Raw genomic sequence first — 26,345 nt, forward strand, 5'->3', positions numbered from 1 at the left:
CAATCGACACAGCGCAAGTTCCCTTGAAAGGGAATTAAACTTGAGTAAATTAAGCATTGTTTAGGCAAAAGTTTGGGGTCAGTAAGATTTGCTTTATTTCTTTTAAATGAATTAATATTTCCATTCACAAATGAAGGACACATTAAATTCATCAAAAGTGACTGTACAAACATTTATAATGTTACAAAAGATTCTGTTTCTAATAAATGCTGTTCTTTTGAACTTTATATTCATCAAAGTATCCTGAAAAAGATTGATCAGTTTCCACACAAATATTAAGCAGATATTAATATGTTCAACATTGATAATAATAAGAAATGTTACTTAAACACAAAATCTGCATATTAGAATAATTTCTGATTAATTATGCTGAAAAATCAGCTTTGCCATCAAAGGAATAAATTACAATTAAAATATGTACCAGTTTTATTGTAATATTTCACAGTATTTTACTTTATTTTGATCAAATATATTCAGAAAAAAAAGAAAGCATTGTTTTGAACAATATTCAAAAACCTTTTTTTTTATCTTAATGATCCTAACAGTAGTGTGTGTGTGTGTGTGTGTGTGTGTGTGTGTGTGTGTGTGTAAATACAGTATATATTAGCACAAAGATACTGCTTTTGATATTAACATAACTATATCACAACATGCTCACATTACAAGCATCAACATTAATATTAATATTTTGAGACATTACTGGATCAAAGAGAGATGGCATCATAAAGTAAGGATGTTAAAAAGCCGAACCTTGAAGTTTAGCCTATCATATAACTCACACGCACACCTTTCATAGTGTCACTGTAAACACAACCGAATCTATGTAACCATGGAAATGGAGGCTAGCATGTCACTTTATTTGACTTTTTCAGCAGCTCTCACTGTCTTCTGCGAGTATAAGAGTGGTTTTGTGTGTGACTCATCTCTCTGCATTTTGTCAGTGGTTGTGAGAGGCTGAGTAGGAAGAGAGGGTAAGCATCCATCTGGACCAGAGGATGGAAACCAGATGATGACATCTGGAGAGAGAAAGACAGAGAGAGAAAGAGTAGTATCTCATTAATATGCGTATGTATCTGTAGATAAATTGTGGTTTTAGCATGCATACATGTCCGCCCGTTTAAATAGCAACAACATCAGCTACTGATGGCATTTAAACATTGTATGAACCTTAGAGAATTTTAAATGAATTGAATTCAAGGGTTGATCTCACTGTATTTATAATAAATTGGATTAAATTTGTTTAACACAGTTGACAGGTTTACCTAATTTGATATTATAACATTTTATTCTGTTCTGTTTGATTTCAAAATTTGATACTTCTTTAACGTTGGTAAATTACTATTACTTTTTTTTTTTTTACTATGTACAATTTAAAATGACTATTTATTATTAGTCCCATCTGGATTTAATTTATAAAGTTGCCATTACAAACTTTCTCAGATAAAGTTTCTCTATCATTTACTGACATGGCTTGATGCTTACTCCCCCCCCCCCCATACCAAATCCTTGCACTCTAATAGACATGTATGAAAATATGCAGGGGTTGGACAATGAAACTGAAACACCTGGTTTTAGACCACAATAATTTATTAGTATGGTGTAGGACCTCTTTTTGCTTCCAATACAGCATCAATTCATCTTAGGAATGACAGATACATGTCCTGCACTGTTGCCGGAGGGATTTTGAGCTATTCCTCTTCCAGAACAGTGGCCAGGTTACTACGTGATGCTGGGGGAGGAAAACGTTTTCTGACTTGCTCCTCCAAAACACCCCAAAGTGCCCCAATAATATTCATATCTGGTGACTGTTCAGGCCATGGAAGATATTCATCAAGCCATTCTGTCACAAGTCTTGCTGAGTATATGAATGCATTATCATCCTGATACACGGCACCACCTTCAGGATACAATTTTTGAACCGTTATGTGCACATGGTCCTCCAGAATGGTTTGATAGTCCTTGGCAGCTCATCTAGCACAGTTAGTGTGTCTATGATATTGCAGCCCAAACCATCACTGATCCACCCCCGTGTTTCACTCTGGGCAGCACCAGTCTGGGTGTTAGGCCTCAGCACACCGTAACTCTCCCGAATGTGGAAAAGAAGATGGACTCATCAGAGAACAATCCGTCTTTCACATTGTCCAAATCCCAAGATTTACTGTTGGCACCATTGAAACCGGACATTTGCCATTGGCATGAGTGACCAAAGGTTTGGCTGTAGCAGCCTGACCATGAATATTGAATCTTATTATTGACAGTTGGATTTGGTTCGTCTTATGTGGTGGTATGCCAACATTAACCTGATACACCAGAAAGACTTGCTGTCCTGGTCACAGATGAGCCAGCGAAATGCGTACCAACAATTCATCGTCTTTTGAACTCTGATATATCTCCCATTATTTTGTGTGGATTGCAATATTTTATGTACACATACTGTATGTAGGTGTGAAACATTCTACTATATATGGGTCAGTGTTTCAGTTTAATTGTCCAACCGTGTATCTAGTGTAAACTTGCCTAGTTGTAAGTCTAACTTGCCTGTTGCCTATCTAGTGTAAACTTGCCTAGTTGAATATTAGCATCTGAAATAGCATCTGTGCTTTGTATCTGAATATTAGATACTGTTTTTCATATTAACTGACACTACACCACACCATGCTCGCATTACAAGCAAATGTCAACATTAATATTTTGAGACATGTCCCACCAATGTTTAAATGAAACTTACTGCACTGGATCAGTTGGTGGTGGTGTATGTGGTTTAGAGCCGGTTTATCTGGTTTTTGTGGTCTGTGGGTGGCTGAATAACTAATATGAGATTATTGTCAATGAGAGCACACACTTTAACATCTAGAAGTATTTTGACAGTCTCTTTCTTGTCTTTTTTTCTTTCTGTTTACATTGTTTGCCAGTGCTTGCGTGCCAGATGTTGATTATGCATGGTTTAAAACTAAACCCATCAGACTCTTGTCCCTGGTGTCATATGCATTTTTAATTGTCTCACAGAATCTCTGTTCCTGCCTCTTCTTGTCTCTAGAGATATGACTAGTAGCTTTCTATCTTTCTTTGTCTCTGTCCCTTCCTTTTTCTGAATGTTTTGACATCTTGGCCACTTAGACAATGTAATTTTATAGTGACTATCACATTTGAGAGTCAAATCAAAATCAAATGTGAGAGTTATTGTTTTATTGTGTACACTCAACAAAATTAATTCATCAGTATTTTGTTGTTTTTCAGTTTCAGTTTTTATTGTCTGAAGGTAGTCAATAATTGTTCTCCTGTTTTCTATTTTAATGTTTAAAAATGTAATTTACGATGGCAAAGCTCAATTTTCAGCAGCCATTATTTTAATTCTCAGTGTCACATGATTGTTCAGAAATCATTGTAATCATTCTAAAAAAAAATGTTTCTTGATTTTGTGCTTAACCCTCTAGGCTACTATTCGCGAGTCAGCCAAAAATGACAGATTTTTTTTAATTATTTTTTTTCAATGAAAGTATTGTACAATATTTTAGTTTGATAAGTGGTTCGATGGGGATTTATGGTACTAAATTATATTTATGCAGTACTTATAATCCATTTATTCACTTTTTGAACAATTAAATTTCCAACTTAAACTGTCATAAATCTTCAATGCTTTGTAGTACAGACTTAAGTTTGGTCTCTATTTAAAGACGACTCATGGCTGATTATTGCTGAAGTGAAAAAAGTTATAAAATTTTAGGTTGATATCTCAAAAAATTAGATTTCAGTAAGATTTTGTATGTGCGCAGTACCTAACGTTTCCAATAGATTAAATTTGTCTCCCATTTATTTCTTCTGTGGTCATTTTTGACTGCGAATAATAGTGTGGGTTTTTTTTTTTTTCATGTTCACACTGCAAATTCCAAAACCAAGTTTCCAAGTTTCGTACCATTTCGATGAAGTAAAAACATCTAAAAAACGAAACGTAACATTTTTCGGTCGAAAATGACAAAACAGCACTAGAAGGTTAAAGAAAAACTATTTTTTGTTTTCAATGTTGAAAACAGGTGTAATGCTTAATAAGGTTCAAAGACATAAAAAAATAAAAAAATAAAAACTTTATTAACATTGCTGACACTTTTTTATTCATTATTGTGCCCTTATGGAATAAAGTATTGATTTCTTAAAAAAAGTAAAGGGAAAAAAGACAGTAGTGAATTACTGAATTTGCCTCAGTGTGTTATGTTATTTCTCTGGAAATATTGCAAATTTCATCCTTAATCAGCAAAACCTTTCAAACACTGCCACTAAATGTGAAGACTGTAATCCAGTCAAGTTTATCATTGTCCCAAACATCTAATCCTCAAGATTAAAACATATCCAGCTCAGGATTAACACATCTGGAAAATTACATGCTCATTAATCTTTAGATGAGATTTACAGCCAACAGTTATTTGTCCAACCATCTCTGGATCTGGTGTTTGATATTGCTTCAGTCACCGTTTTTTTAAATATATATTTGATTAATCTGTAAGTTTAATACTGTCCTGCTTTTCTGTTTCAATCAAATCAAATCAAATAGAATGATCTGATGAAACACAGTCCTGCTGTGATTGTGAGTGATGGGTGATGGTGTTATGGAACAGTAGGAGTTATGATGAAGTATAATAACATCAGAAGCAGACAGCAAAGCTTTATGTTGTTAATGATCATGCATGAACGCTCAAGTCAAATCTGTGCACATAAACACGTCTCTAAAGGAAAAATGTTTTATTTATTTTTGCTGATTCCGTAATCAAAAACCATAAAGTCAATATAATTAATAATTAAATTCCTTGTATAAAATCACAAATGCTCTTATTTTGCATTCTTTTCATATTAACAAATTAGTATGCTGCTGATTATCTAATTTGCAATAGTTTGCTAGTTTGTGCAAGCCTTATTATCCGTTTTATCCAGCATGATATGAAAACTTCTGACCTTTACAAAGAAGTTTAAACATGGTCAATTTGATCAGTGACCTATGATAGTGCAAAATCGTAACTATTTCTTCGTTTATATCGTAACTTCTAATTGTCTTTAACATTTTCAAAATCCCAGAACTTATTTAGGTGCAGGTTTAAATGAAATAAATCCCAGATTTTCATTGCAGTCTCAGACTTTTAGTCCCCACTGTATACACTACATTTGTATATAATACATCTTTGATGCATTATCATGCTTTTGCAATGTATTTTAATTCACCTTTTAATCTGTTATATGTTCTAGTATATTATTTTATCCAGTTATAATACATTATAGTACTTCCATATTTTTATGAGTATGCATTAAATACACAATTAGCACCAATTTTCTTGAGTTAAATCATGCATATAATGGACTATATTATGTTTTATGAGGCACTATGAATATGTTTATAAGTCTTTATACAGACCTCCTAGAAAGTGGTTATATAGTTGGTTCTCTTCAAGTATTTTGTTAGCTATTTCAGTGTATTGCATCTTTGTTGTCAGCCTGCCTTCGAGTGTTTGTCAGGATATTCTAGATTTGACTTTGCTGTTGCTTTAGAAGGTGAAGTTTAAAAGACATTCATTCTGTCATTTCTCTTCAGGAGATCTACTGTATGTCAGTATCTATCACAGTCACTTTTAAACAACCTCCCTCCTCAAAAAGGCTTCACTGGAAAGTTTTCTCTCAATTTGTCTGTTGTAGATTGTTATTTGTTTTCCAACTTATAATAAGGTTCATTACATTTCAGATTCCAAAATCTTGTTCTGAATTCCTTCTTAGCAGATGGAAATACTGACTTAAGTTGATTCTGAGATAAATTTAGTAGTGGAAGTAGAATATGCTTTCCACTCCCTTCCTCTTTGTCTACATTTGTCGTCATCTTTAAAGACATTTACTCACCTTGTTTTAACATGAAGGATTTTCCCCTTCATATTTAATTACATGCACAAGGCTGTGTTCGGGTGTGTGTGTGTGTGTGTCTGTCCGTGTGTTTGTGTGTGACCTCAGCGGGGTCTTGTCTTTGCCAGTTAGAACACGCAGGCCAAATTTTTATCTCACAATGGCAGCTGACTCGCACAACATGAGCCAAAGTCTCCTTCAAGAGAATTAACCAAATCATTAGAGATAAAGAAAGAAAGAGAGGGAGGAGGGACAGAGAGAGACTCGTTATTGTCTGAGTAGTTTACTGAAAGGTCGCTTCCTCCCTCTTTACCGTCCACTAAAGACGTTTGTGTCTTTTTCTCTGTTCATATCGTAGAGGTTGTAAGTGTATGTTTATGGGCCTGAGTGATACAATTGTTGTAATTTCCACTGTAGACATACTAGCTCTGCTATATAACATACTGGGCTGCTTTGTTGTATGCTGTCTTCTAAAGTCCCTAACATACTTTAGGCAAAATCGAAGAACAAACTGGTTTGATGTCGTTTCGAACAAAATAAGGCCAAAACAAAGTTCTTTGGATTTCATTTCAGGAGTTCGAAACAACTTTCCAAAGCGAACTTTCCGGAAACGATTGCTAAACACCTTTAAACTACCATAGGTGGCGATTGCGTAATTGGAAGGTGTGCTCTGAGGCTCCGCCTTCTTTGACATGAAAATCTTCTCTGGTTAAAGGTAGGGAAGGGAATCTTCAGAGGCTAGCAGTAGCGAGCAAGCTTTGAAAGCATTAGATCCCACCCTCCCTTCAGAGCGTCTCCAAAGCCACGCCTCCTTAAAAACACAACGCGTACAGCAGGGAGCAAACAAAAGCGTCATGAGAGACGGTTAAACTACCTCATATCTCAAAGCACATAACATTACAATAATAGTGAACAGAAACAACTTAAAGAGCACTGACCTGTACCACCTGACTGCTGCAGATTCATTTCACCGTTGATAGTGTTGCCACTGAAAGGCATAAATTCGAGTCACGAACCGCTCCGAGTATAACGTCACAGGTTTCCACCTCTTCCAAATTACAGTAGTTATGGCGTGATGGCAAAAGCTTGTTGTTTTGGTTCAGGAGGAACTGTAAATGTTGGCTGTTTCGCAGTGCTTGCTGACTGACGTGTGTCTAACTCTGTATATCATGAAATGCGCTGATGACTGATGTAACGTCTGCATGAGCAGGTGCGCAGAGGTATGGAAATGCATACGCTGACAGGCAGGTAGGACATTGTATTGATTGGATGAGCATTTTATGGTCCTACGTCTTCAACAGACGAGGTATATACATATTAATATATTTAGACCACTTTGCTATCAGGATGTGAAGAGACTTTCAACCAGCAAAACAAAAAATGTGTCTGGAACAAATCACCTACCCTGTCTTTAATTTCTTCTGTTCAGTCCATTGATGTCAGACACAAGTAAAAACACCTTTAAAGAGCTTTAAACCTAAGTTAAAGAAACCGAGCATAGCAACACTCTAGCAACCACCCTTAGTCTCTTAGCAACCGTATAGCAGCACCCTAAGATGCTTTAACCCTATGGAGCTTTAAAGCGATATATTGGATGAAATGCTATATAAATAAACGTGACAATTTACTGTAGGTGTGAATTGCAGAGCTTGTGCAAACATATCCACATCGCTATGATCAGATGCTTTCTTAACTGCTGACATTTCTCACCGCTGTCATTTTTGTTATGTGTTTATTTTGTTATTGAGAGGAAAGCGTGCAGCACTTATTTACATACTCATCTAAACGCAGCTCTCGGATGTTCGCCTACAGTAAATTGCTGCAAAGGTATTTCCAACTTTTTTTTATGAAGAACATAACTTTGCCATGAGTATATCGGGGCCTTAAGTGAACCGAAATGGAATCTGATAAGTGACTGATTTAGGATGTTATACAAAGGCAACAGCTCTGCACTCTGTAATTTTTCATGTTTAGTTTTAACAATAACAACACTTTACTCTTAATGTTACTTATGTTAGTTTTGTGTGACACAAATTTTATGGATTACACATATATACTGGTGAAGATCACTTTTTCTTTAGTATGTAATATACTTCTTTTATTGCCAAAGTGCAAGAGAACAACTTTTTTTTCCATTATATCTCCCTTTAAAACTTGATAGTACTCGACCGCAGTGAAATAAAGACATAAAAGAGTGTGCTGTGTTCAGGATCTTCTTCATGGGAGTGTTGTTTAAGAATATGGACTTCTGATGGATTTTGTTATCGTTGTGTCTCATTTAAATCCATTGCTTCAGGGCAACTCATGCAGTTACTCTGAACTTTTCCATTAAAAAGTGTCTGTTAAATAACAAGTAACTCCAAAAAAGGAGGAATACCGCAAGTTATATGTGGGAGAGAAAGTCTTATTTCTTGCTTTAGGAAAGGTTTAAATTGGACATTTGTGTTTTTTAGTCCATGCTTTTAACTTTGATGCCATCTGTATGTTAGTGTGCAGCTAGAAGTTAAAGTCCCCCTGTAGTCAATAATTGTGTCCCTTAAAACTCATCTTTGGTTCAATGCAGTTTTGAGGAGAAAATACTCAGCAATTGTTTTGACTTATGCCTTTGTACATGGTTTGTCTTAAAGCATATTTAAAGCACCACATAGTCATAAAAACAACATTAAACGCTTGATTTCCACCACAGGGGGACTTTAACAAAATTTACTTTGAATCGTTATCTGGATTTACCCCACATTGAGTGTATAAAATCGCGCTGGGAAACCCAGGCTACATTGAGTGTCAAGTCTGAGGCAATTTATCCCCCATGTTAAAACTCCATTGGGCCTCAGCCCTGAAGGTCTTCAATATGTATGTGCGTGTGTGAGAGAGTTTAGAGTAGTATTTGCATCACATTGTTTGTTTTTATTTATTTTTCCTCCCATTATGATGTGGTTTTACACCAGAAAGCTTTTATTTGAATGTGTCTAACTTGACATGTCCCTGAGTCAAGCTGCCTATGAGTCACTCCTGCAGCTAGACAGTAAACTGGATTAATTCATGTTTGTCAGTGTGCTTCATAGCAGCAGCATCCTGAGCCTCTCTAATCCACGTTCAACAATATACATGAGGACACCGTTCAAAAGTTTGGGCTCAGTTTTTTAATGTTTTTTAAATATAAGTTTCCAAGTCTGCATTTATTTGATTGAAAAAAGAAAAGAAAAAACGTAATATTGTGAAATATGATTGCCATTCAAAAAGACCGTTTTCTATTTGACTAATTTTTAAAGCGTCATTTATTCCTGTTAACTTCTCAGCATCATTGCTCCAGTCTTCAGTGTCACATGATCCTCCAGAAATCATTCCACAAGGGCTGAATGAATGAAGTGAGTGAATAAGTAAATAATCAATTGAAGTGGAGTGAGTGAATAAGTGAGTGTGTACGTAAAATTAACCCTTTCACACATAAGTTTAAAATATTCTAGCTGACCCCCCAGAGTAAGTTTAAGGAGACCGTTATTTTAGAAAAAATTATAATTTTAATTACTGTAAAAAAAAATTAAATGATCAGTAAGTTTTTACATTGATTTAACTCAACAAAATAAGTTCAAGTCCCCCTGTGGTGAAAATCAAGCTTTTAATGTTGTTTATATGTCTATGTGGTGTTTTTAATATGCTTTAAGACAAACCATGTGCAAATTCATAAGTCAACACCATTGTTGAGTATTTTCTCCTTAAAACTCCAGTGAACCAAAGACAGTCTCAAAAATGCGGATTGAAATCACTGGTGTTTCTGACGTCACAAACTACCCTGTAACCAATCACGTCAACGTGTGATCGTTAACGAGTGGATTTCTGAGCTGGCGCGAGTGAGTGGAGGCGGGGCTAATTTGCATATTCATAGAACAGCGTATACTAAATGAGCCAAGGGTGTAGAGTTACATTCAAGTTATTTTAAGGCATGACAAAAAAAAAAATTCACAGATTTTTTTTTTAAATATGTCATTTTGGTGATCAAAGATTAATTTTAAGTGATACAATTATTGACTACAGGGGGATTTTATATAAGTTATACAAAACTCAGTTTAAAAAAAACCCTCAGTTTTACTTAAATATTTAAGGCAGCAACTTTTTTTTACAGTGAACAAATCACCTTATTATTATCATTATAAACCTTTATAATGATCATGTTAGGTGATCTATAACACGTGGGCGCTGCCATGTTAGTTTGCACCGCAATTCAGAGAATCGGATCTGTCGGATTTAGAACACGTCGATTTTATAGATATCTAATACCTACACAATGTGTACCTGATATGAATAAAACACGTTGTCAATTTATATAGTCTGTGTGATGCACTGAATGTTCTAATCACACTGGCGTGATCGTACGTGCCAAAGAGTTAATGAATGCACAAAGGAATAAACATTGAGTGAACTATTAAATGAATCCTCAAATGAGCACAACTCTTAAAGCCCCTGCTGTTGTTTATAACTTTAACAACTCTCAACTGTTGTTTACACAGACCTCATGACCCAATTACCCGAGTTTAACCACACAACTTTAAACAGCTCAGAGATGTTGAGGTATCTTCAGATCTCAGATCACACTCTAACCTTCACGGATATACTTACAGCTGTAATGAGTTTGACTGGAGGACTGTTTGAACACGTCGAGTTTCTGAAGGTAGATCTGTGGTATGACTCAGTGATATTGAGAGCCCTCAGAGAGTCACCTCTTTAATTCGGTCCGCTGTGGCTGGATGACTTTGACACTTTTAATTAATTAATGCCGTTACACGTCACTTAACATGCACGTTAAGAGGTCAGATATACAAGCGCTGCTCATACTGTATAACTTTCAGATGTGCAAACTGGTTCACTCGATACTAATAAAGGTCCTTTATGTTAAAAAATTTTAATTAGTGACCTGTGGTAAAATCACAATTTATTAGTGATGAAAATGAACTCTTGAAAACTAGATGCAGGCTTAAACCATATTTTGGGACAAATATGAAGACCATTAAACATGACCAGACATGCTGTGACTAAAATAACTGGCCAATAGGTACTCCTAAAAAGATGACTAAACTGATCACACACTCAGACACACGGGACTTGAGATCATATCCATGCCAATTCAGAACCATGGAGTGTATAGTAGTTGGGATTTTGGACCTAATTGCTGTTAAGATCCTTATTATCCTTATTATGGATTGTATAGTATTATACCTTCAAAAAGACTTGCGCTGTTTCCAAGTAATTATTCTGTGCTCACAGAAAGCAAACACGTTGCACAAAATGACTAAATCGCAGCCTATCGGAACTTGTAAGATATTTAATATGTGGAGCGGGATTTTGGACCAATGAGATTGTACTTTTGGCGGGGCTTTTATGAACAAGGTCTTACAAACAGTATGAATAAGGCTGATTGTGCAAAATGGTTTGATATTTCAAAAACTATAAAAAGACATACTTTTTTATACATTTGAAAATCAGAAAATCGAATGTACATCAGAACTTTATTATGCATACAGTATATGGTAATGTAGAACAGAAATTTTGACCTACAGGATTTCACTGTGGGAGGGGCTACTAAGCTCAACAAGATGAAAAAGAAAGCAAAACCATGACAAAATGTCTCGTTTTGTGGTGTAGTTGACATTTGCAGCTTATTCATGAAACACAAGGATAACAAATTTCAGTGAATCATTTGTGATAGGTATAGTTTAAGTGATTAAGTTTAAGTGATTAAAAATCGAATGGTTTCACAAGCCTTTTGAATGAGATTCATCGTACAAAATGGTTGCAAAACCCAAAACTAAACTAGAAAAACATAATTTTATTATTCTAGACTCAAATTGATATACCGAAAGGACCGAAACTTCTAGGTGAAGATTTTTCAAGTTTTTCCTGATCGAGCGATTTGCCATTCACTGACAGTGTTCAAAGGTGATCTGTGAAGTTCTTTTGGGTCATACTTCTTAATTAACCAGCGTTCCTCCTGCATTCTTGGCATGATCAAAAGATCTCTGCCGGCAGAACAGGAAGATACGTTTGATTAAAATGAGCCCTGAAAGTATATTAATAGCTAAGTCTGTAAGTACTCTCAAGGGAAATGGTGAAATCCAGCTCTTATGAATTCATCCAGACACCAGGAAGACTGCAAAAATAAGTATCTCTGGCTTTTAGACTTATTTTCCTCACCCTTGCCTGCTATGGACTGGAAGAATAAACTGGATTGACTCTAAGTGTGTGAATTACCTGACAAAAGCAAGAGGCAGCTCTGCTATTTTGTGAGGGTAAGTGGGAAAAATTGCAGGGAATTACACCTATGGAGTGGACATCCCTCTCTTTCTCACTTGGCCTCTTTTTACCTCGCTTTCTTGTTCATTAAGGTGATTGACACTGGAGCTGGAGAGGGTCAATAGGTGCTGGTGTGCAAAGGAGAAAGGATAGAGATCCCTTTGTAATTTCTGTTTTGTCCTGTTTCCACTCACTTTATCTCTGTCTTACAAGCTTCATTCACAGCACAATCTCAGCATCGTTCTCTTTCAATACCTCAGTCAATCGAACAGAAAACTGTACTTCTACCAGAAAGACTCGGGAGATAAAATGATGTAACAAAAGCATTGTATTGTATTGTAATGTATTTATTAACAGCCCAGCAAGCAAATATTTATAGAGTTATTTGGCATAGCCAAAATTTTGTCCATAGCGCGCAATCTGAGGGTAGCGGAATCTGCATTTCGTGCCTGAAGATGAAGGCAGGGGTGCAGCCGACCCCCCGGGAAGTATGGGAAGGGACCATCCTGGTGGTGGTGGGGAGGATGGAGGTAATTGTTTGTGTCAGCATCTGCGAACTCAGACATGTGTAAATACCGATCTTTTATACAAGTATTAGAACATGATTGGATAGATGAGAAGGTAATAAGTGACGTAACAATTGAGTCTTCCTGCCAGAACTTACGCTAAAGCTTTCATTTGTGCTGCTTAATATTTTTTTGGAAATTGTGGATTTTTTTTTTTGACAGGATTGTTTGATGAATAGAAAGTACAAAACAGCTTTTAATAATAAATATATTTTTTTATAACATTATAAATATCTTTACTGTCACTTTTGATACATTTAATGCATTCTTACTGAATAATTACCTAGTTCTGGCATGAAACTCTTGATGGCGCAGGCTGATAGGTCCTTAACTCATTTGGGAGCGATCACATCATTATCTACATGGCACAGCTGATTGGTTGCTGTGTCATAAGCAGCCAATGAGCTGCGGCTCAACATTCAAATACTAGTAGTGTTGCTGTTTGCAGTTTGCAGCGCGCTTCCATAAACCCTCCACCTTCCCCAGCTCCACCTGTATAGATCTGCTACAAAGGGTTAATTCATGCATGTTACATGCGCAGAAGCAGCATGTCTGTGAATGTATGACTTTGTCTGTAACCTGTATGACTTTGTGTCTTCTGTTGAACACAAAAGAAGATCGTTTGAAGAATTTTGGGGTCCAAACTACTTTGAACTTTCATTGTATGTACCAAAAACACTAAGGCATTTTTTCCTCCCCAAAATATCTTCTTTTGAGCTCCAGGAAGAAAGTAAGCCGTACAGGTTGGAATGACATTAGGGTGAGAAAATGATGGAATTTTTCAAACATTTTGGGCAAACTATCCCTTTAAGTGCAATCCAAATCAAGAACAGCAAGTACAATCAGATATCAGATGTTTTAACCCTTCCATTATGAATGAAAAGATAATCATGTTTACCCTTGCTGCTCCAAATTCATTTAGATATTCATGAAGTGATATCTGAGTTCTTTGACAGAGGTAGGAATGCACATTGAGTGAGGAAGAGGGGTTCATCTGTTTATTTCATGGCGTTTTATCTTCTCCTGTTCAATTACAGATCCAGATATTAAGAGTGACAGATGATCAGAATAACATGCGCCTCCAGTCCAAATATTATAGTCATATGCATGTGTGTGGCTTCTGCTCATGCATGAACATGGGATTGTGTTTGAATTATCCATTCCTTTATCTCTCTCTCTCTCTCTCTCTCTCTCTCTCTCTCTCTCTCTCTCTCTCTCTCTCTCTCTCTCTCTCTCTCTCTCTCTCTCTCTCTCTTATGTATCTGATGCTGCTGGTGTTCCTCTGTCAGTTCCTGATGATGTAAATCTTTCATGACTTGTCTCTCATTCTCACTTCCTCCCTCATGCTTATCCTGTTCTTTTCCTTTCATCCGCTGTTTCTCGTGTCCTTTCTTCTCTCTCCTCTGCTCTTCATTTGCCCCGGCACATCGTCTTCCTCCCTGAAACTTCATCACTCACTTTGTTCTTCACCCTTGTTCGTGTTTGTAAAGTTTTCAGGAGAATATGGGTGGGAGAAGGAACGAGAGAAAGATCACAAATGAGATTTCTTTAATATCTCAGCTGTTTCTCCTGTGCATTAATGAGAGCAAACTTTTGCTTAAAGCCGAGTTGAATTTTCCACGCTATTTTGTTGCCTAAGACAAAATGTGCAAGTTGTGTAAGATTTATTTCGTCTTAAGGCAAAATCTGTTGTCTTGGATCACATAACTGGCTGATAAATTGTCTTTGCGATGAATCTTATCTGGCAACGTTATAGAATTTGGTTCACATTCCTCCTACGACACTCGTCTAATGAATAACCGATTGGAGTGCAGAAATTGATTGTGTGTGTGTGTATGCAATCACAAACACAATGTGCACATTTTTGTATGCATTTTATATGATCTCATACATTTGACAAAAATGTGCAGTATAAACCAGCAGACTGCTGGGAATAATTTCTTCCAATGCAGAGAACCCATTTACAGTGTTAACGAATTAATCTGTTATGATCATTTGCGGTTTTTAATCTTGTATTGTGACTAAACAGATGCATTCTTTTTTTCAGAACAATTTTTGCAAACAATATACGTGGTTTGTTGTCATAAAAGAATACTTTGCCCCCCAAAAATGAAAATTCTCTCAACATATACCTTTGGGTCATTTCAAACCCACATGATTTCCTCAGACCAGCAAACAAGTTAGTCATCTCATTTTTTTCTTCAAGAGGGGTCATCATTTTTTTCAAAAAGTCAGTTACATAAAAAGGTTGATTGGTCTAATTTAAATCCAAATAGTTTCATTTTAAATGTAAAGTTGTAGCAATTTTGTTTGTTTTTGTCATTTTATATTATTTATTATTATTATTTATTATTTCTTTGTAATTTTTTTAAAAGTCTATGTAGTTTTTATACATTTCTTGTTTCAGTTTACAACTAAAAACGCTGTATTCTGCTGCCAGGCCAGTAGTTGGCGATTTCACTTTGTAAAGAAACATTACGCACCTATATACATGAACGTGTAATACGCATGACGCCAGCGGTTTCACAAATTCGTGTTTTGTTGTTAACATAGAGACAATAACCCGTTTTTTAAAAACTTGCATTTCAGACCGACAAAACGCAGTTGTCGTGTAAATGAACAGCCAAAACGCATGAAAAGTTTTCAGTTTTTAGGAGAAAACAGTGGAAATGGCCCTTAGTTAACTATAATAAACCTGCTTCAGACATACTAAAAGAATCATGAAGGATCCAGAATCGTTAAGTGCAATCAGAATCGGACCCAGAATCATTCAGATGTCTTCCTAATTACTGTGGTGACCTTGAGCAAGACACTTGTTTTACTCTCAGGGACGGGATTGGAAAACACACATTTTGTCGAAGCATGTGTGCTAACCAGGCCAGAGCTCACTGTTAAGATATTTCTATACAAAACTAGATTAAAGATTCATGTAATGAGGTCGTGTGAAAAACAATGTAGCACAGTTTGTTTAGTCTGGAATGTTATTATTTTATAATGTGTACTGTGTCACTTGCTATTTCTAGCATTTTGGCAGTGCCAGACATTTTGGGTCACATTCTCGCAGTGTGACTTCTCCTACGACACCCGTCTAATATACTGTATAACCAATTAAAGCACAGCATTTGCTGAGTTTGTGGTGTGAGACAGAAAGCAACAGAGACAGAGAGCGGGAAAGACATTACCTTAACTCTTTTCCCACCTGGGTTTTTTAATGGTTGCCAGCCAGTGCCAGCATTTTTGATAAGGTTCACAAAACTTTCATGGCCCCCAGAATATTTTGAATGTTCTGTATCTGAACATACAACATATGTTCTTATGCTCTTATAGAAAGAACTATGGAAGCATGTTTGTGCCACGGAATAAAACGTTTTAAAAGATAATTGCAACTTTTTATCCTGCAATTGCGACTTTATCTCGCAATTCTGACTTTATACAGTCCTATACCTCTTTGTGAGTTTGACATATTATTTGGTAATGTTAGGCAGTTTTGATTTATATGCTGTTAAATGTTTGATGATCGCGTTAGTTATTTAGTAAAAAAAGTTAGTACAATGAAAACAGTTATTTTAAATTGTATTATTAATTCACATTCTTAGTTTTTACTTGATTTTTGATAAATTAAATGCAGCCTTGGTGAGCATAAGAGACTTATTTTAAAAACATTTAAAAATCTTACCGACCCCACAACTTAAACAAACGTCAAAGATCACAATGTGAACTCATAATATATTGTCATATTTATCATCAAATTTCAAATGAGCTAATCCACCCACACTCATTTTATTGACAAATAAAATTGTAGGACAAATATTTTTGGTATCTGAAACTTTCATATCAATTCAATTACATTTGATGAATCTTGAAACTCTTGAAATACTGATCAAAATGCATTTCTTTGTTTGTCTATGTGTGTGTGTGTTTACTCTTTGTACATTCTGCAGCTCATTTTGTTGGTTAAAGTGAAAGCATGAAGTTTATAAGTGTGGCTCTTCCATTAAGGGCAGGTCATGGGTCAGCGAATTCCCTTAATTACATGTCGTAGGTGTGACGGAGGGGCCAAAAACAGTGGAGCTGATGTTGTTTTGGGCTTAAAGTTTGAAGATATATGAGATATTTTGGTGAGAGGAATGTTTTTTTTTCTGATTTCTTTATTCTCTCTTTCTCTACTCTCTGTGACCTGATGAGCAGTAAACAAGAAGAATCGTGGTTCCCTTGGTAAGACACTCTAATGAACTCTTAAAGCTTGTAATCTTCACCCGTCCTCTCTTTCATTCTCGTTCACATCTCCTCTTCTCCTGTCTCCTTGCTCTGATGACATCAGATGATCATCTGCTTTGAGATTTTGAATTATGAAGTGAACATTTGTCCTCTTGGCATTTCCCTTTCTGATTGCCCAGAAGACGAGACACGGGCTATGTTCGGAATCATTTTGAGCAGAACAACGATGAGAAGTAATAAAACGTGTTATCAGTATATATGCAGTATGCATGTATTTAATTCCAAACGTTTATCTTTTATGTCTAGTGAATCTCTCGTTTTTCTTACCCTGTTATTTTGCATTCTGTTTATTACATGCATATTAGTACAAAATAACATGTATAAGTAATTATTGCCTGATCATTTGAAATGGTTCTGTGGGACTTAAAAGTAGCCCTGCAAAATAAGAAATCCTAAATCTTAACACCCCCCCCCCCCCCCCCCCCCACACACACACACACACACACACAGCATGATATATAGTTTCACACTGGTTAATTTGTGCATCGACCAATCAGAGTTGAGAATTCTGAGAAAAAATAATTTCCTGGCTTTCCCTTTCCTGTCTGCTCTCACCCATGCTGTCTTCCTCTGTGTGTGTGTAATCTCTCTTGTACTGTGTTTAGATGGATTTGTTAGAGGCTTAAGATAATGGATTCTCCTGAGAGACACATTTAATATCTCCATGTCGTAATCTCACTCACTACTCATGTAGACACTGGATTAAGATTATTACGTCCGATCTCTCTGAATGACCCCTGTCCTCGTGTGTGGACTCTTGCGTGTCCCTGTAGCTGTGCTCTACATTGTTTTACAACCATCTTGATATGCTCAAGGCGACTAATCTCTGCGCCTGATGAAAACCAACCCGTGGAAGACAACGCGGTGTCAACACCATGTCAAACACCATTCTGACTTAAGTGCATGAGGCTGTATAAGCGGCTGACAGCAACATCACCTCAGAAGCACGACACTGTCTTTTCCCCTTAGTGCAAATCTTCCTTTTCATTTGCGGCGTTCTTCGGGCTACTATACTTCTGAGCTCACTCTGAAAAATAACACGCAGCTATAATCAGCACTTCCCCAAGCACAATATGAGAATAGATAGACTCGCAGAATTATTCTGTCAGCAGTGGTGAGGGATGCGAGCTAGGGTGTGATTCTTTATTTCGGTTGGATAATATTTAATGTATTTATGTTAATTGTTTGCCATCCAGCATGATATTGCAATTCACAGTGTGATTTAGACAAGTACGGTAGTTTGTTCCGGAACAATGTTCCTATCAATTGATCATTGCCCTAACTCAACCCCTCAAATCAGAGGACACTCAGTGGACACCCCATCTATCTATATCCATCCATCCATCCATCCATCCATAATATTTTAATAACTTACATATTAACCAAATAAATAAATTATATAAACTTATTAAATTACTGTAACTTGTTAAATTATATTAGCTTATATTAATGAATGAATTAATACTTTATTTATTTATTTATTTGACCATATACAGTATTATATATTCATAAATAAATACAATTTTAATAAAAAAAAATTTTTAAATAAATAGGTTAATTGTTTATTAGTAGTAAATATTTAATTTATTCATTATGTATTCATTTATATGACCTCATTTATATAAATAAATCATATTTTGCATAAATAAATAAATAAATATTATAATAAAAACAAAATAATAAACAATACATAATATGGTAAAAACATATAATTAGGTAATAGGTTAATTAGTTTGTTCATTTTCTTTTTATATATTTAAATAAATACAGCCAAAAGCCATGTGGCCAGATAGATAGATAGATAGACAGACAGACAGACAGTTATCGACCATAACATGAAAATTATTTTCGACTCATCGTATCAGCCAGAATATTAATATCAGTGCATCCCTACCTTAAATCATAGTGCACAGATTGTTTGAAAGAATTGTTGTTCCGGGACCAGCATAGGATGTGTAAATCACTCTAAGCACTGATATTCTGCATACATCAGTAGTACAAAATTGGAAACTATTTAACACCATATGCATCAATGTTTTGCTTTGAGTCCTTGGCACTGTATATAAATTTAGAATGTGCCAGTCTATGCAAATCAGGTTTCATGCAAAGTAATAAGATCCAAACCTTAGGTGCCATAGTTTAACACATACTGGCTACATTTAGAGTGCACATACACAACTACGATTCTGAAATAGCATTCGACTTTTCAGAAGTAGCACTCCTATATATCTTGTTCCTCTTCTTATTGACTTTTCCTGTTCAATTCCATTCGCTCGCTCCAATCGTCTGTATTTCATTTTCTGCTTGCAGATTTCTGCTAGGTTTTTTTGTGGTTTGTTTGTCATCTTTTTTGAATGATGAGGTACAGTGAGATGAATGCATAAATTACATACATTCCTTCTGAGATTACAAAAGTTAGAGCATCTATCACTGCTGTGTTTGGAGGTTGTGAGAATGCATTACACCTTTCCAGTCACTGATCAAAGATCAGATCAAAGCGTGTGTGTGTGTGTGTGTGTGTGTGTGTGTGTGTGTGTGTGTGTGTGTGTGTTTGCATCTGTGTGCCAGTTTATCTATCATGGTAGGCTGGTTTTCATCTGAGGTGCATGTTCTCACCTTTCTCTTTGAGTCTTAAAGGAATCATTTGTATAAAAGGAAAATTCTGTCATTATTTACTCATTCCATCTTTTATTTCTTCACATTTGAAGATCAAATTACAATGAATGGAGACGAGTTTCCAAACATTAAAAAGGAAGTACAAAAGTACCATAAAAGTGTCATAAAAAGTTTCAAACTGAATGACTCATACACTATATTCCAATTCTTATAAAGCCATGCCATGGCTTTAAGTGAGAAACAGCCCAAATATAAGTTTATAGACAATCTTCTCCTCCATTTAGTCAATGAGTTGAACTTAAAGAACTGATTAATGAATGAATTCAGGTTCTGTGAACTGGATCAACTGATTAATTGAAAAGATCTTAATAGAACAATTTGCTTATGAATAAAACATCATGAGTTCTCTCATGACTGTGCCAAGGAATACACTGTATGACTTGTATAAATAACTATTTTATGCTGCTTTTAAAAGTATCATAAAAGTATAAAACTGTATGGCTCAAATGCCATATTCCAAGTATCATGACCCCGATAGCTCTAAGTGAGAAACTTCATAAAGTTCATAAATAATCTCTTCCTCCATTTAGTCAATGTGACCAAATCACTGAGTCAGTGAGTTGAACTCAAGAACCGATTCATGCATGAATTCAAATTGGTTCTGTGAACTGAACCAACAGATTCATTGAAAATCAGTTGTCTATAAGTAACATTGCACATACATAACTCTCATTAGAGTATTAGTAGAGTATTAGTAGACTGGTAGGGTTAGGATTAGAATAAGTTGACATGTATTTGCAAAGTTACTTATAGTCAACAGAATGTTCAAATCAACCATCTCAAGTTCTCTCATGAATGTGCCAAGGAATACACCATACATGACTTGTATAGAATAAAAGTATAAAACTGTGACTCAAACACTATATTCAAAGTCTCATTAAGCCATGCGATATCTCTAAGTGAGCAACTAGACCAAAATGTATGTTCATAATTAATCTCCTCCTCCATTTAGCCGATACAACCGAATCAGTGAGTTTATCTCAGGAACCGATTCATGCATGAATTCATATTGGTTCTATAAACTGGATCAACTGATTCATTGGATAGATCCTAATAGAACGATTACTTTATGAATCAAATATCACGAGTTCTCTCATGAATGTGCCAAGGAATACACTGTATGGGCCCTATCTTGCACCCAGCGCAATTGACTTTGTACACCGTACAATGTATCATTCCTATTTTGCACCCGCGCACAGCGTGGCACCCGCGCACTTTTCCCTCCACAGACGCACGTCGGTAAATTAGGGAATTAAACTTGCGCTCCTGGGGGCGGTTCAGCGAAAAGAGGAGCCGTGTTCCGGCGCAAGCGTTCCCTGGTGCTATTTTGCAGGTTTGGAAAACAATTCCGCCACTGACCAGGAAAAACCTAGTCTAAAGTCAGTGGCGCGTTGCGCATGTTATTCATATGCTATTTTGAGGGCGCATGCTTGGCCATAATCAATGTAGCGTGTGCACAACGCGCATACACTTTGCTTATCTCATCTACACACAGACGCAGCAGTTCTCATTTTTAGAAAACCATACATTATTACAAGGAAAAATATTAACACACGAGGGAAATCATTGTTGTCCATGAAGATGTGAAAAAATAGGCATAAATCTAGCTTACACATTTACCCAAATTTTTATACGCCTGTTTAACCGAAGCTAATTTGGGTGTGTTTCTCCATCCCCAATGTCACTTCTCTGTGTTTTACGGCCCTGACGAGAACGTCGGTCTCCTCGGCTGTGAACCGCTCCTGGCGTGCGCCTGGCAAATCCGCCGTTATAATAGCAATCCGCCATGGAACAAGCGCGCCTGCTCTTAAAGGGAATGTGAGATGTCGCTCTGATTGGTTTATTTCACGTTACGCCCAAACCACACCTATGAATAATGAAGCTACTTCAGACCAACCCATTTTAGATTTGCGTCAGGTGCAAGAGTCATTTATCCCGCCGGTATAATAGCAACAGCGCCCAAGACCCGCCGACAAAGTTACTTGCGTTTCGCGCTTGATACTTGCGTTTCAGATCGTTAAAATAGGGCCCTTAATGTATGACTCATATAGAATAATTTTCTGAAAAACATCACATGAGTCATATGTGCAACTCTTTTTGCGATTGAAAGCTCCAGTTCCCATTCATAGTAATTGCACGGAATTACATGAGGACGAGTAAATTACATTTTTGGGTGAACTATTCCTTTAATGATGCAATCACATGTCATTTTTGCCACTCACCTATCTTTCTCCATCTCCCGCTCTTTCTTTCCCTCCTCTATCATCTGTCAGCCATGGATAGTCATTTGACTTTCCTCTGCATGTATTATTTTTCAAAGAACGAATTGATTCAGAGAGAGGATAAAAAGAAGAAAGAAAGAAAGAAAGAAAAAAAACTTAGCACCTCATCACAAAACCTTATCTCCCCCATGATGCTCAGTCTATTAACCTGATTGATTGTGCCAATAATCAGCCCTCTCTCTCTCTCTCTCTCTCTCTCTTTCTCTATCTCTTTTTTACCATTCTTTTCCCTTTCTCCATCTCAGACGTTATTGCCCCCGCTGAATTGGTTGCCCCGGTGATAGTGATTGCACCTAAGAACACATCAGTGGTTGCCGGTGCGAGTGAGGCTACTTTTGAGTGCGTCGCTAATGCGAGGTGGGATGTTTGTCATTGTTATATTGTTTTTTTATTATCCATCACAGTGGTGATGTCATTTACATCAGTCAAAATTGTGATTGTATCTGTCATTTCACATTTCTTACAATAAAACTTGATGACTTTGACTCTGTTATGCATTTGTTTCAACTTAATGAAGCCAAACTCAGGTTTCTTTCCTGTGTGGGCATATTTCCTGTTGAAATTTAGGTGTTAACTTCATATATTAATAATAAAGGAAAATCTATTTTTTAAATGAGCCGCCCTATAGCCTTTAGCTTTCATCACAGCCAAGATATGCCACAAACCTTCATTGCCACTTACATGTTGGTTGAAGGTGGTTCTTATTCTAGAGAGCATTTGATTGATCAAAACATTGTGTAATGCAGAATGATTCATCAATATTTTTTATTTGTTTTCCTGAAAGAGACTGTCAATTTTAAATGTGTATATCTTCTAATAGTGAATTTTGTTCATATTTGAGTACACTAGCAAAAGGTTGGAGTTGATACTTATTTGAGTTTCTCCACCTCACCAAGGCTGCATTTATTTGATCAAAAATACAGTAAAACTGTAATATTGTGAAATATTATTACAGCTGAAAACAAATGTTTCTATTTTAATGTAATTCAAAATGTTATGTATTCCATTACTCCAGTCTTCAGTGTCACATGATCCTTCAGAAATCTTTCTATTCTGCTGATTTGCTGCTCAAGATTCATTTCTTATTATGATAAATGTTGAAAACAGTTGTGCTGTTTAATAATTCTTTAGAAACCGTGATACATTTCTTTAGTACAAAATATTATTTTATTCAACATTTAAATTAAGTAGAAATATTTGAATCATTATACATTTTTGCTGTCACTTTTTTCTCAATTTGATGCATCACTGAAGTAAATTACATTTTATAATATATAAAAAAAACTTAAGTTAGGTTGAAAGTTTTAATAATAATTATATTTCACAATATTACTTTTTTATTGTATATTTGATCAAAAAAGCAGTTGTTTAGAAAAGTGCTGAGCTGAATTTTTGTACCATCTATTGGTTTAAAAGAGAATAAAATCCCCCATTAACCCCATTGTACCCTATATAAAACCCACAAAGGTTGGCTGGAAACATCAAAATTTGTTCTTCGAAGCCTAGCCCACCTGTTAATTAGGGGTCCCACATATTTTTGACCATATAGTGTATGAATTTTCTTGCATATTTAACACATAACTAACTGTGCTCTTTATAATTCTTGGCATGAGTATTAATTTCCGTCTGGCAGTTAATGTGCTGTGTGTTGTGTGTGTGCGCGGAGCAGATCTCTTGACAGGCTGCAGGTGTTCTGGAAGCGTAATGGGGTGAGACTAACAGCAGGAGTGGACTCATTCAGTCGCAGGCTGGTCATCAGTAACCCCACCTCAGCAGACGCGGGTCTGTACGTGTGCGAGACTGCGCTCAGAAACAGCAGTCAGAAGAGCACAGAGGCCAAAGCGTACCTCTCCGTGCTGGGTAAGACCATTGCTCTTTCTCTCGTGCTTCATGCAGGTTCTGGCAGATGTTTTAAGTATTATTTTACTGAAATGACCTAGAGAGCAAGAGTTTGTCATTTAATTAAATACTGCAGTGAGCTCAGTTCTTTTTCATGTATAATACCAATGTGTTTTTTAAAAAAAAGCAAAGTCACGACATATCGTTAATGCCTCTGGGCGGCTATTTCTAGTCAAGTACAGCTCCTCTCTACTTTTCCAAGCTTATATATCAATTACTGTAGATATGCCAAATCAGCAGAAATTTATAACATTAGACCAAAAATGAAAAAACAATAACAATAACTTCACCAAAAGTGAAATGAATAAGCCTCAGGCTGAAGGAAAAGCAAATTCACACCTGTACAGTAGAGGGCGCAGCTCAAACTAACTTTTCAGCTGTGCTGCTGAACAGAGCTGTCTGTTAATACATGGAAAAACAAAGTAACATGCGTTATTTATTTGAAAAACTAACTCAGATATTTTTGTTGTAAATTTAAAAGTAATGCGTTACTTTACTAGTTACTTGAAAAAAGTAATCTGATTACATAGCTTGCGTTACTTGTAACCCAACACTGGCTGTAGCCATGATCTCATGACTACATTTAAAGTCAGATGGATTTGATTAGCTGTCAATGGGTCTCGTTTTTTTTTTGTTGTTGTTGTTTTATCCTTGTTCTAATACATTTTAAGTATTCTAAATGAGTGACCTTGTGCATTCGAAGTTTGTAATTTGCGAAAACATGCCAAAACTATCTCCATATAGGGGGTTTTCACAACTTTTTTACAGCCTTTTGACGCTCTCTAATGACACGCTTTTTCCTGAAAGCAAGTGCAGCAAGGTCGTCAAGCAACGTCTTTGAGGTTTCAGTTCGTACATTTTTCATAGATTTAGAACAAATTGTAGTACGAAAGTTAGTGAATAAATCATGAAAACATATCAATTGCTGTGCATATGTCAAGTCAGCAATAAAATTTTAAAACATCTTCAAATTTGATCATCACACCAAAAACGAAAACCATAACAACCAGTTACACTTAAAATTACGTTAGAATCCACACCAATGGGTATTAATTTATTTATTCTAAGTGCACTGCTGTAGTTATGAATGAATGAATGATGCATTTATATAGCGCTTTACTATGTACTACTGTACACCCAAAGCACTCTACAATCATATCAGGAGTCTCTCCTCAACCACCACCAGTGTGCAGCATCCACTTGGATGACAGTACAACTGCACCAGGGCGCTCACCACACACTAGCTCTAGGTGGAGAGGAGAGAGAGTGATTCAAAGGTAGTTATGCTTTCACTCCGCACTCTTTAAAATTTGATGGATTTTGATCCACCAGTGAACCGTGGTCTCCGGCGTGGGAGGCGGGCGCAATACCAAGTAGGCTAAAGACCGCAACCTCTAGCGTCAGTCATGTTCCTAACCTCGTTCTAATGTTAATGAATTTTAAGTATTGTAAATGAATGACCACATGACACTCGAGTTTGCTAGCATCACATGCAAATGCCTATAGTATCAAAACGTGGGAATATCTCACCTCTCTGCTCATGAACATTTATTAGAAGAAGTGACATCCCCCAGTAGATCTAACTGATTTACTGAAGGGTTTGAGGGGACCTACACTGTTGAGAAAGCTCTCAGATGGAGCATTTGATGGATAGGTATGATTAAGAAATCTTTCTGAGGGTGTGGAAAGTGTCTGTTTGAAATCAGAAATACATTGGATTTCCAAAATCACAATTAGACCTGCCTCTGTGACATTTTCATCAGAAGTTGAAACGCAACCTTTAGCAACACACAAGCCCTGTTGTAGATGCTCTAAAGTTTTCATTTTAGCTAAAATATTTAGCTACACTTTATTTTAAGGTGATGTAGTTTCATTGTACTTACTCAAATAAGTACTGAATAATATTAATTAACTGCATGTACTTACTATAGAGTTACTATAGAGTTGCTTACTACTATACTAAGTGCACGTAGTAAAGTGTAACTACTGTACGCCACCTTGAAATAAAGTGTTACCCAATTTTGTATCTCTCAATAAGTGGGAGGACAAATAAAAAAAAAATTGTAAAAATGAGTTATAATGGTCTCTATGCACATTTATTCACACAATAGCAAGTTGGCTCTCAGTATTCCTTGTCACGTCATTGGCGTTTTGTCCGAGCATCACGACTCTCAGTTTCCAGTGTTTTCAGAAGGTCAGTGGGCTTTAAACATCCTCAGCCTCTTTAACATCTCTGCTCTTTGATCCAAAAACACAAATATTACTCTCTGCCTCAAGATCTTTTTCACCAAAAGATGAGCTATGAATATTTATACCTCAACTCGCACTCTTATTAGAAACAGCAACGAATATTCTTTCAATGAGCTTATCTGACAGGTGTGCGCCTTACATGATTGGGCGAAAGGGGGGCATGCATATGCATGAGGCAGCCAATGGAGTGATGAATAAATTGGGGCTGTTGGAGGCTCAGAGAGACTTTTATAGA

General features: G+C 36.2%; 1 protein-coding gene across 1 annotated transcript in view; it reads left to right on the plus strand.

Annotated features, from left to right (window-relative positions):
• Positions 1 to 26,345, plus strand: part of sdk1b (sidekick cell adhesion molecule 1b) — a gene marked incomplete at its 5' end in the record, with an annotated part of 224,774 nt that overhangs the window by 118,505 nt on the left and 79,924 nt on the right. Inside the window, 3 exons of the mRNA XM_084091359.1 lie at positions 16,914 to 16,940; positions 22,207 to 22,318; positions 23,631 to 23,821. Of these exons, the coding sequence (XP_083947485.1) occupies positions 16,914 to 16,940; positions 22,207 to 22,318; positions 23,631 to 23,821 (330 nt within the window). The remainder of the gene's footprint in view (positions 1 to 16,913; positions 16,941 to 22,206; positions 22,319 to 23,630; positions 23,822 to 26,345) is intronic.

This window comes from Abramis brama (genome assembly GCF_963993115.1).
Source record: "Abramis brama genome assembly, chromosome: 2".
NCBI classification, from domain to species: Eukaryota; Metazoa; Chordata; class Actinopteri; order Cypriniformes; family Leuciscidae; genus Abramis; species Abramis brama.